At 36.1% G+C, this 12,549-nt stretch overlaps 1 protein-coding gene across 26 annotated transcripts in view; it reads right to left on the bottom strand.

The window, feature by feature from the left end:
* Positions 1 to 12,549, bottom strand: part of LOC107654059 (ankyrin-3-like) — a 164,097-nt gene that overhangs the window by 85,240 nt on the left and 66,308 nt on the right. The window contains exon 1 of one of the 26 annotated variants that reach the window (XM_016440960.1): positions 7,581 to 7,974. The exons of the other annotated variants lie outside the window; for them this stretch is intronic. Within the exon in view, the coding sequence (XP_016296446.1) occupies positions 7,581 to 7,583 (3 nt within the window). The 5' untranslated portion in view covers positions 7,584 to 7,974. Of the gene's footprint in view, positions 1 to 7,580; positions 7,975 to 12,549 lie in introns of those variants that run through there. 26 annotated transcript variants of the gene reach the window in all.

The following is a 12,549-nucleotide window of genomic DNA, read 5'->3' on the forward strand; positions in this document are numbered from 1 at the left end:
TATATATATATATATATAAAATGTTTTATTTTTTTTCTCACAGAGCAGTAATGACAATTTTCTTAAAATAAATAAATAAATAAATAAAATGAAAAAATCTCTTTACTTTACTTATCTCTTTACATTCATTTTTGGATGATACATGACCAGACATTTCTTGACAGTTTTTGTATGATTCTAATAAAAACATGAAAGGATTCTATGTTTTTTCATGTGTATGGTAGCCTATATTATGATAATAATAATAATAAATAAAATAATAAATAAATAAATAAATTGATCCATGCCTTCCGCTAAAGTCCAACTTTATATTATAAAAGTGCAATGAAGGAAAATGGAAGCTTCTAGTACGTGATCATCCAGCCACATGCTAATTTCATCACTGTGTGTCAGCTGTCATGAAATAGATGTTAATAACAGCTGTCCATCCTAGTTTAATGCCAGACATACTTCTCATGCTTTACTGTTACATCTGTCTGTGCATTTCTATATTAACAGGTCTCAATGCATGAAATGCTAAAGCATTTGTATTCTAAAGATATGAATGAGGTACAACAAAAACAGGACATGTAAATACTCTAGTCCAATAATTCAACACAGGGCTAAGAGCAGCTCTGATACATGACATTAATGAGCATGTAATAACTGCAGATCTGAGAATAAGGAGTGGTCTGGGCCAACAGTTCAGAGTCCAGATATTCACACACTGACAGAGAGAGAGAGAGAGAGAGAGACACAGAGGGTGTGTCTGCTGTTGCTGCAGTGCTGTAGTCCTGGCACACCCCGACACACACATGAACACATGCTGTGGGCTCATCACAATCCATTCACACACTCTCCTATCCCACACCGGTCATGACATACTTTAACATCTTTGATTTACGTAACTAAAACTGGGGAGTAATTTTCAAAACATTTTATATTGATATTCCAGATCTTGATTCTTTTATACTCTTCCTACTTAAATAGTTCAAACAGTTTTCATACAGTTTGGTAAAATATAATCAAAAAACGAGCACATTATAAAGCATATAGTACACTTGAGATAAATAGTACGCTTGTAGTATGTCTGAAGTTGCGGCATTCATAATATTTCAAAATATTTTTATCATAGTATTTTTTAATACTACAACAAAATACTGTTTTAATGGTCACACATTTTGTTCCTCGTTAACTCTTTCCCTGCCACTGATGATACTTTCCGTCCATTATTACACAACGCTTCTCCGCCACTGACAAGTTATTCTGGTAATCTGTGTTTTCAATGTTAGGGGGCACTGTTACAAATTTTCTGAAATAGTATAGCACTTCCAAATCCAAAAACAAGTGAAAAAGAAGATCTGCGTAAACCAGAGGAAGTGGATAGAAGTTGTTTACTCACAAGTAAGGTAACATGATCACCAAACATTCAGCAGCATATAAATCAAAAAAGAATAACATATGAAGAGGTATTCAACTGCACAAGCTTTAGAGGTGTTGATAGATTTTTTTTGATGGAATCATCAATTAAAAAGACTATCAAACTGTTGCTTGTTTGTTTGAACATCACAGCAACACAGCAGCACTGGCTTAACCAATGGTGTGACATTTGGGGCGTGGCTATCTGTTAGATTAACAAATAGCAGGTAAGGGGAGCGTTCAATAAATTTGTTTGAAACAGTCATTATTTTTTACAATTTCGTTTGGCGATGCTATTGGTGTAGAAACTATACACTTCACCTTTATATAAATGATTGTGTAAATCTTTGAAATGCACCCAAACAAACTATAAATAAGGTTGTAAATATTTCATACGGGTTAATCAGTAATCATTTCATACACTTTCAGTCTTTCACTTCCTCTAGTAATATCAGTCCCTGGCTTCTGTCTAGATACTCTAGCATGTAGAAATGTCATCCTCTGTCTGTGTAATGTGGGCTCAACCTCTGCAGTGTGTGGGAGTTTCCTTTGAACATCTCTCTCTGTCTGCCTCCCTCTCTCCCTCTCTCCCTCTCTCCCTCTTTCTCTCTCTCTCTGTATTACTAGGAACCACACAGTGTGTTCTGGAAAGGCCTCAATAAAGCCTGCATGAAGTCATTTTCTTTTATCTTCAATATAAGTGGAATAATTAATATATTTGCTATAACTTCGCAGGCCATATAAAATGAGGCGGCATCATAAACATTGCAATACATTTAATGAGTTTTTTTTTTTATTTAGCCATTAAATTGAACTGAAATTACAGTTGTCATATCTGTCCATTTTAATTATTCACTTAATAATTGACTCAGTGCTTCATTTGCATAAGCACTCAGAAATGTTTATGGCGTGTGCCATTTTTGTGCATTAAAATGTTGGTAACACTTCACAATAACATTCTTTTTTTTTGTATTTTATATTTTTCTCATTATTTTTATTTTAGCCAAAGATTTAGCAATTTTGTTGTGTTTTTTGTAATTTTAAGTCAATATGTCTATTTTTATAAATTGACTTTCAATTTTAGTTTTAATTCTTTAGTTAAACAATGAAATACTGCAAATTCAACAAATAAATACTGATGTTCATTGTTTTTGTTCATGGTCGTATATTCAGGTACGAAGGTAATAATAAATGCTATAAAATGATTCTCAAAAGTCATAAAAAATCGAAGCTATATTGCCCAGCTCTAGCTACTGGAGACATAACTGTTTTATCCGACACCAGCTCGGCCACGGCTCATTGATTTAGCTGTGGGTGTCATGCAGCATTCTGTGGAGTATAAGTAAAACTCAATACAAAATGATTAGTTCAATACCCTGGCAAGGAATGGCTATCACAGGCTCATGTATAGATTTAGAAAACAAGATTTTTCTTAGATAGAACATGGAATTCAATCGATGCATCACTACAAAGAAGCCACCTTCATTTCTAAAGGACCAAAAGGTGACATGAACTTGAGAGGCCGAAACACAATGAAGCAAGCTCTGTCCTGCCGCTGTGGTTGACAGACAGCTCAGATCATCAGAGTGAGGCAATGTCCCGTCCCGCAGCCCAGCAATGACTGGATATGGGCTTTATCAGGGTTGATCATCAGCCAGCACTAGCAGAAGCCAAGCACAAGCATTACAGGAACACACATGCTAACACACTCCCACAATGAGGCCAGTTACAGCCAGTTAGAAGGGCTCATACACAGATCTCTAATGCTAATTTGCCAGTGTTATGATGCTCCTGCACAATTATTAGTTTGTTGATGTTGTTTGGTATTTTAACTGGCTGGAGTTAAAATACCAAATACTGGAGTTTAAGCAGCACTATTACTTTTGAGAGAAGACCAATTTTGATTATGAATTAAAAGGTAAACAAAAAGTTAAAATGAAACATATGCATAATTGCAAATCATTCACAATAATATCAATAACATGCATTTCGAAAATAGATGAGGTGAATTTGCATTTCATGTCAACTTTAAAGGAATTTAAAACTGTGTATTACTAAATCTGCAACAAAAAAGTATGTTATTGCAATGTACCGTCTGATACTGATCCTACTGTAATTCAATTGTAATATCATTATTAATAATATATTAATTTGTCAATGATTACATTATTGATAATTATAAATAATATAATAATTTTAGAAATCAGATGTCCACTTTAAGGACATTTAAAACTGTGAAAATGTATTACTAAATCTGTAATAAAAGTCTATGTTGTGATAATGTACCATCTAATATTGATCTTATAAAAAATTAAAGATTAATAATATAATTATTATTAATAATAAATGTTTAATAATTTAATCGTTAACAGTTAATAATTATAGAAGTAATTAATAAAATATAAAATATTTAATAAATATGTATAACATATAGTATTTATATTCTAAATAAAATATACTATTAATGCTTAAATTGTTAATAATTATTAATAATATAACAACATATTATTTTATATCAGATCACCACAATGACATATTTACTTTATGCCTTAAAATATCAAAATTAAGTTTAAGTTTTGAATTAAGTTTAAGTTATTAAAATTATGTAATTCAAAAATGTTAAACACATTTATCATATAATAACAGATTTATAGAAAAAAAAATTGAATGATCTTTTGATTTGGACCTCTGTGCAACAAGAATCCCCTGCAGCATGCACTAGCAAGAACTCACATTGCTTCAGAAAATGTAAAAGTCTATAATTATTAATGCAAGTCCACACATGTTAAGCGATGAAACTTTGAGAACTTATGCTAAATACATTCATGCTAAATGTACTGAGATTATATAAACGTTGATGTTGCAGCTCTTTGAGAACATCTTGTTCTTTGAAACATGATTAGTCTGGATTCATGTAAATCAGTATATATGACAAGTACAAGCCATGATCTGTATGCAGCTGCCCACTTAATCCATATGACAAGCAAAACATGTAACACAATTACTGGAGATTATGCAGTTATCCAGTCAGGAATGTTTCCTTTGCAGCAACAAAAGAGTCGGATTAGCACATACACTGATTGCTTTACACTCACATGTCGTTGTTTGTCTTTATAATGGGAGTTGTCTGCAGGGAGGCGAATGAGTGCAGAGTTTTAAGCCATAGAGAAAAATTGTCAATTGACACTGCGCACACACACACACTATCGCAGTGTGCTCGGTTAGCAGCACATGCATGAAAAGAGCTGAGTGTGTGATGTATCTGTCCTCATTCCTGAATCTTTTCAGTGTGGAATGCAGGTAGAGCAGGACTGCAGAATGAAACGGTGTCCTGTGTCACGCTTTCTGATGATAAAGCATTAGCACATTCAAATCTCATCAAGCATGGATAATGAAAATAAAGGGGTAGGTGTTCACATCCCACTGCCCAAACAGAATCAGACCATCTTTTCTTTAAAAAGGGATTTATTCTTAAAAGCCTGAAGCATAATGGCTGCTGAAAATTCAGCTTTGCCAGCACAAGAATGCATTTTACAACACTTTTGATCCCACTATTTGACTGGGACATGAAGCCTGAAGGTCAGTTTTTCCCTCAAGAGTATCTCGATGTTTCCTAATGGCTGTGTTTCTTTCAAATCCATTGATACTGAAAACACATTTTTTAATCAAGTGTACTGATGAATCTGGTATACTGTATTAATAAACATGCCACAATGTTTACAAAAGCCACAATACTGTGCCTTTTGCCAGTTGAACCAGTGACTGGGTGAGCAAGTAGGCGACTGTATACTAAAGCCAGTATTCCTCTCAGACAATGTTTGAGGCATTAAGCAGCTGTTGAGAACATTATTATACGCAGATGCACTACTATAAGACGTGATTCCATGTTACATGATCTTGGGCAAATCCTTACTGTAAATGCTTTGAGGAAATCCTCATACAGGCCAAACTGTGGGAGAGCAGCCTACAAAGTTAGTTCACACTGACAACTGCAGAACAACAAAACATAATAACAATTGACAACTGTGAAAACACATGAGTGCCACAGAGTAGTGACAGACTAATGTTTGGTTATTTTGAGATTACTGGCATTATGGTGAATGACATACAAAAGATGCCATGATAAAGAAAAAGTTTTGTTTAAAAAAAAAAAAAGTTTGTATTCCCGTTGAATTCATATGGTTAAAAGCCAAGTTTATGTAAGCTAATGACTCTTAAGATGTCATGTGGTGTAACCATCAACTAACCATTTAAAATGAAAAAAAAAAGTGTTTAAAAATGAACTTTTTGCATTCCTGTTGATTTCATATGGTGAAAAATAAAGTATATGTAATGACTCTAAGATGTCATGTGGTGTAACCATCAAGTAAAAAGTAATAACATATTTTATGTGAGTGTACACATTATTTTCAGTGAGCTCAAATTCACTTTTTAAAGTGCCCCTATTATGGGTTATGAAAGGTTCATATTTTAGTTTTGGGAGTCCCCAATAACAAGTTGACATGCATGCAAGGTCAAAAAACACTTTCATTGTCTTATAATATGCATTTATTTTTACCTTATTTGCTCAACGACTCCCAAACGATTCGCTCAACGATTCATTTTTCCAAACCCCTCCTTTGCGTGACACTAATCGGCAGTGATTGGTCGATTTCATTTCCATGTCATCATGCCTGTAATGCCTGATAAAGCAGCATTCGTGAGCGCAGTGCTGCTTTGTGTACAGCTGTTACCGAGGAAACCACTATTTTTATCGCTCCAAAAGCAACACCTTGTGGCAAAGAATGAATTTGCATTTTCATTCAGACCAAGTTTTCCCGGGTCTGCACGCAACAAGTGGGCGGGCAATATGCTAATGTTTTATGTTGACGTCAAACTTTGCAGGATGTTTTCATTCACTTAGAGCTGTATTACATACTGCATGAAAGGTAATTTTCAAAAATCCATAATAGGGGCACTTTAAGGTAAAAAGCTTTTTTTCTTGCATAATTAATTCATAATTATCATTGCATTCTGGGGAGTTGCACCACATGACATTTTACAACCTCAACTAGCCTTGCCTTGTCATAAAAAGATCAAATTATTTGATATTTTAAGACTTATTGACCATGTCTCTTTATGATGTCTTTTCCTACTTTATGTTTGTGTCTGCAGGTTGGCTGCACCACATGACTGATTAAAAGTTTTTTGTTGTAGTTGTTTTTTAATATTAAGAAATACTGAAGCACAGTTTTGTGAAAGTATTATATTTTACAGAAACGTGACATGAGAAATTTGCATCAAATTTTGCACTAGGTTAGACAACCTGTTGCTTCTTGGAATATAAATTATATAAATTCTTGGAATTTATATAATATAACAACATATGACCATATATTTCGGTTTTGATCCAAAAAACAATGTTTTATGTATATATATAAGTCTGCATCCGTCATTTAAACGCCCGTATCGGTCAACCACTACCAAAGAGAACCAGGTTAGTCAGTCTACTACATGTCATGACAGTTGAACAGAACCTGACGCACAATCCGATCCACACTCCAACAAACTGGACCACATGCAAAATTCAGCCTCTGCACTGAATGACCCCAGCAGTAGGGCTCACAAGTTCAGATTTACATTAATCTAAATTAAAAGCTTGCAATCTAAACGTATCCCACCTCCTTCCTGTTGCACTGTCAGATGAAACCGGAGCCCTTTCGAGCAATGCACCACTACACATCAACCATGCCCGGTAAACACCACACCATCCGCACTCAGCCAAACCTCCCATCTCACTCACCAACCCCAAATAAGATCGAACCCACCAGCTTCAGCCTTTTTACAGTGTTTCAAAGTGGAACTTACTGATTCTACATCTATCCCGTCCTCCATTGCAATGTTCGCCCCGCAGTCCTGAACGATCCTGGTAATCAATGAGCTATAGTTTGGAATCAGCCACTCCGGAGGTGCATTAAAGCTGAAAACACATGTCCTTGTTATCTTTGAGATACTACGATTATGTAAAAAGGAAGTTGGGACACTCCCGGATGCAGTCAAGAAGCATTACTGTACCCTACGTGCCGCACAAATCCACTTTATCATCAATACGGATGCGGGATGTTAGCACTATTAGCCATTCCCAGCTGTCACCCTCTGCTCCAACCGGCTCTGCATACTTTCTCGGATGGGATGGCACTTACCATATTTGTAGGCACTAGTGGTCTCTCTCCTGGCTGAGTGTAATCATGATCTGGTGGACCGAAATAGCAGCAGGCCCCTCCGTGTGGCAGGCCTCCCCGACTGGAATCTGTCCTGCGCGAGTCTTATTGTCATTCTGCTTATCAGCTCTTTTTACGCACCCCCCTCCTGTCCCCTCCACTGCACAAATACCCCGGCACAGGCGGCCAGATTCAGCACAACTCAACCTGCCGCTACTGTTAGGAGCCAGTCAGCCATGCTGGAGTACAGCAGCCCAGCTTAAGGGGGATTTGGGGCATTTCCCCAGGTATTATGAGCGCTTGCGGTGTTGCCCTGATCCTGGCTCTGCCAATCAGCACCTCTGGACTAGACTGGACTAGTTTGCCCGTGTCTTTTATCTCTCTCTCTTGCTCGCAGTGCTCTGGGAGTTTGCAGCAGTCTCTGCCCGCATCAGCAACATTACACCACCAGCACCAGCCAACCCCCCTTGCCACACACACACATTCCTACCCTCGTGCCCTTTCAGTCGCCCATCCCATTAATTAAATCAATGCCACACACAGTAATTCACTGTGGAAATTTGAACTAGCCTCATCTATTTGCAGTTTGAGACTAGATATTACATCATACTGTCAAAAAAGAAACATCTTTGAAAACAATGTAACTTAAATGGGTGCCAAAATTTGAAGTGTGTAATTTGCGCACTGGTAATGTCACCAAACTGAATTGATCCTTTGCAAAGCCCCGCTTTATAACGTTACTGACCAATCTTATCTTGGCAACTGTTGCTGCCATGTTATCAGAAAAGCTTTTGCTGTTCAGTGTAATGCTATGGATCTGTGTGTTGGGATAGTTTAAAAAGCAGTTTTATGGTAAAATATTGTTGCTGAGTCACACTGACACAAGGTCCTAAAAATGTATTCGGATACAGCTGTGAATTTCAAAGCATTAGATACAAAATGTCAAACCATGCGGCATTTGCAAATAAATCACACTAGAAATTTTCTTATCTAACTTTACACTTTTTCAATAGTTTTTAACCAGGTCAGTTTTCATGAATGTATGAAGTCTGTTCCACTCAATTTCACACAGGTTTTGCAGCAGAACAACCACCAGTGTAGTTTATTATATTAAAACTAACTAACTAACATGTTCCACAAGTTTGACAACCAAAAAGTGACCCAGACATTTGTGTTCACTTTGAACAATATATTTATTGCTTTATATTTTGGAACATAACAAACTTTAGTGTGATTTTTTTTCTTTGAAATGTGTTTGTATGAAAGTAAAATAATGACTAAAGTATTTGAAATAAAAAGCTTGTTGAATTGCACTAATTGAAAAAAATACCGTTTGCATTTTAATGCATTGTATTTTTAGAGCTTGCATTTTTATGGGCTGAAATGCAACATGGTTGTATGTTTAAACTGTGAATATTTCAATTCAAAACATTTCACATACATTTTCATTATAAAAAAATGCAATAATCCATATTCACCTTTCAGATTTCACTTCCAAAACATTCGGTCTGTTTAAAAATTCGACCTATAATATTCAACAGGTAATTGTCGGTCCATTTTATTTCGCTTTACAAATTCGCCTCCACAATTCAACAAGCTTTTTATTTCAAATAATTTAGTCATTATTTTACTTCCATATGTTTGTGTTACATTTCTTTAAAATAAATGTTACATTCTTTGATATTTTGTTATATAATGCACACACATTTACACATTTTTAAATATTTTTTGTGGACACTTTAAGTGTTATATTTTCATTTTCCATTTTGAATGTTAAAGTGTATGCTGTGAATTAAACTGCACTTCTGTTCAATATTTTTTGAAAAAAAGGTACAAAGCTGTCACTGGAGCAGGTACCTAAGGTACAAAAGTCAAAAGGTACATCTTTGTACTTTATTTACCCATAAAGGTGATAATATTAGGCTAAATATCACAAACTGTAAAGGTTAAAGGAATATATTAGCACTTTAAAAATACACATTAATAGCTAAACTGCACATATTACCTCATTGACAGTTCTGTACCATTTTCTTCCAAGAGTGAGAAGTCTGGGATCAGTAATTAAAATAAATCAATAAATAAATGTATTCAGCAAGGACACATTAAATTGATCAAAATTGAGAGTAAAGATATTTATAATGTTACAAATGTTTGTTATGTTGTTTGTTATAAACAACATAAATGTTGATCCTTCAAACTTTCTATTCATTAGCAAATCCGTAATGTAAAAATACAATGGTTATAATTTGCAAAATAACTTAATTATCAGTCCAAATAAAAATAATACTTAATCATTTTACCACTTAATAAGCACATTTTACTCAAACTCAAAATTAATAATTTCTATGGAGTGTTCTGTGTTTCCTGAACACTCGCTGTCTGCCATTGGTAAAACAAACAGAAAGACCCGCCCCAAACTAACACCACTGGTTGAGCCAGTGTTCCTGTGTCTGGTGGACTGGATTCTCACACAAACCCAGCCATGTTTTGATACAGCAACAGAGCCACAGTGTTGCCACTTGGTGCTATTATATTTGTCTCTACAAGTAAGCTTGATAGGAGAAAGTATTTTCACAAAAATGAACAAATGACATTTAAACAATCAGAAAAGCAAAATGAGTGATAAAAAGAGACTTGTCCTGATTGGTCAATAGCCCACAAACCAGAGACCAGTATCAAATCGATGGTCCACTCATGGTCATAGACAGATGCTCATGTTTGTGTTTACTGAACACTGACCTCAAAAAACATGTGTTTAAATACAGTGGGACGCAAGTTAAGGATCTATACGTCTCCTCAGTAGTGCAGTGTTGCCATAGCAACCCAACCCTCACTGCAGAGGGGACGTGAGCCCTGAAATGAAATTCGCCTTCACACAAACACAGTATGAGAAGACGTGATCCGCCACACCAGATCACACCATTTATCAATCTGGACAATCAGTTGTCTGCCTCAGTAAGTACACTCTGTCCCCTTCAGTCCCACCACTTCAAACACCAACACTCAAGAAGTTTGTTCACAGTGACCCTTAGGACACAAATAAAAATGAGCAGGAATTCAAACTCGATCTTAGGGGGAATTAACGAAGAATGAACTGCCCACTGATAGCTAAATTCATTTGTGCATGCTGTGTGTTTTTAGCACTAGCTCCAGTAAGGGAATTGGTTGATTCTTAAACAGAATATTAAATTTTTATTTTAGAAAATAAACTTTCTTAAAGCAATTTTACACGTTCACTAGTTGAATTAGTTTGTCTTTAAACATGCACGCATCACAGGAGAACTATGTCTTTTTTGTTCAGTCTGATGAAAATAAACATGTTTACACAATAATTGACCGTTTGCAAAGAGCTTGATTGACAGGCGATCTGACCAATCAGAATGCGGATATTATGTGCCACCGCTGCTATCCGTGACCGACATCTACGGTCGGTCTCCACAGAAATCCATGTTAAACCGGGGTAAAAAAGATCGAATGAATTAAAACTTTTTCAATATAACTAAATATAAATGTGTGCGGAGGGTGCTGTTGTTGGCTGCCACAGTAACGATAATAAGCTAAGGAATTCCTTTAAAGTACTTGTTTTGCGTACCAGAAAACCTGTCATGTCCGGCGCTGTATGCATGGCGTGCAGCGCTGAAGTTAAAATACTGAGTGTGAAATAATAAAATATGTTAAAACATGTGCTCTTATCATTCTGTGGACAAAATCCCGTGAACTTCGCCCCGACCGGGAGCTGTATATGTGCGCTCATCTGTAAATTGATGAAACTATGGCGCCATGTGCTTTTTAAAACCATTTTCACAAGTTTCACGTTATATAGTTGGCTCGGAAATTATGTAAATGCGCATGCCCAGTAGCCGCAGCTGTATCCCTTCTAGCCTTAAACCACAAATCAGACAGGAGAGTAGATTAACTTTGGTGGATTTACACTTGAAAAATGGTGTGTTCCGTGGTTGACATAAAATACTTTCTGATGTTTATTTATGTTCATTTCGTGCTTTACACTTTAGGCAATACAGTGATCTGTCATGACACATTGGCTACGTTTACATGCAACCAAATAATCCATTTGCAATCGGATTGAAAGCTCAATCGGACTGAAAAGCCTTCATGTAAACACCTTAATCGATCCGATTGAGCTTGATCGGAATGAAATTTCGATCGGATTGAAGGGTGTGGTTTATTCCTTTTCTAATACGATTGAGAGTGCATGTAAACACTCGATCGGATTGAACCCCGAAACTGAAAGGACTGCGCATGTGCAATAGTGCAGAATAGCGTAATGACGTATGACGCGCAGAACGAGCGGATCTTCCTTTTGAATAAAGTGTTGTATAAATGCGTGTCCTGTCATTATAAAAATTCTGCTGTTAAAAACAAATAAAGAAACCGTGTAGGAGAGTGGTTATTATGTGCAAACAGTGAGAAACTCTATATTTGTGCAGTGCGCATGTAAAAAAAAATCTATTCCGATTTGAAGCTTGTGACATATAAACGCGCACATCAACCCGATCACTTTATTTAGCGTTTATGTAATAGCAGAAGTTGTCTTGTCTGTCTGCACGTTGTCAGTTTCCTCTTTGCTCTGCGATGTATTTTTCACTGCTTTCACTGCGGAGTGTAGTGTGAGAGCGGCATTGTTTGTTGGAGATAGCAACAATAACTAAGGAGGGTGGCTCTTTGTGAATGGTCAATTGGAGATTAAAATCAAGTGCGACCGACTTACTTTTGCATGGTTTCTTGCACAATACTGTTATGACCTCAGACACTTGTACCACAATAAGGTTTGCGTCATGGAACCTGCTCAATATGGCCTTTCTGGTGTAATGAATCACGAGTCATGAAAAAAGCTAAAACAGCATGTTTGCTTCAGCAAATTTCTTTTTACCTCAGATTTGTCGATTTAACCATTGTACATGGTTCAATAACCATTGTCATAGATTCACAA

Source organism: Sinocyclocheilus anshuiensis, unplaced genomic scaffold, assembly GCF_001515605.1.
Source record: "Sinocyclocheilus anshuiensis isolate Anshui unplaced genomic scaffold, SAMN03320099.WGS_v1.1 scaffold454, whole genome shotgun sequence".
In the NCBI taxonomy this organism is placed as follows: domain Eukaryota; kingdom Metazoa; phylum Chordata; class Actinopteri; order Cypriniformes; family Cyprinidae; genus Sinocyclocheilus; species Sinocyclocheilus anshuiensis.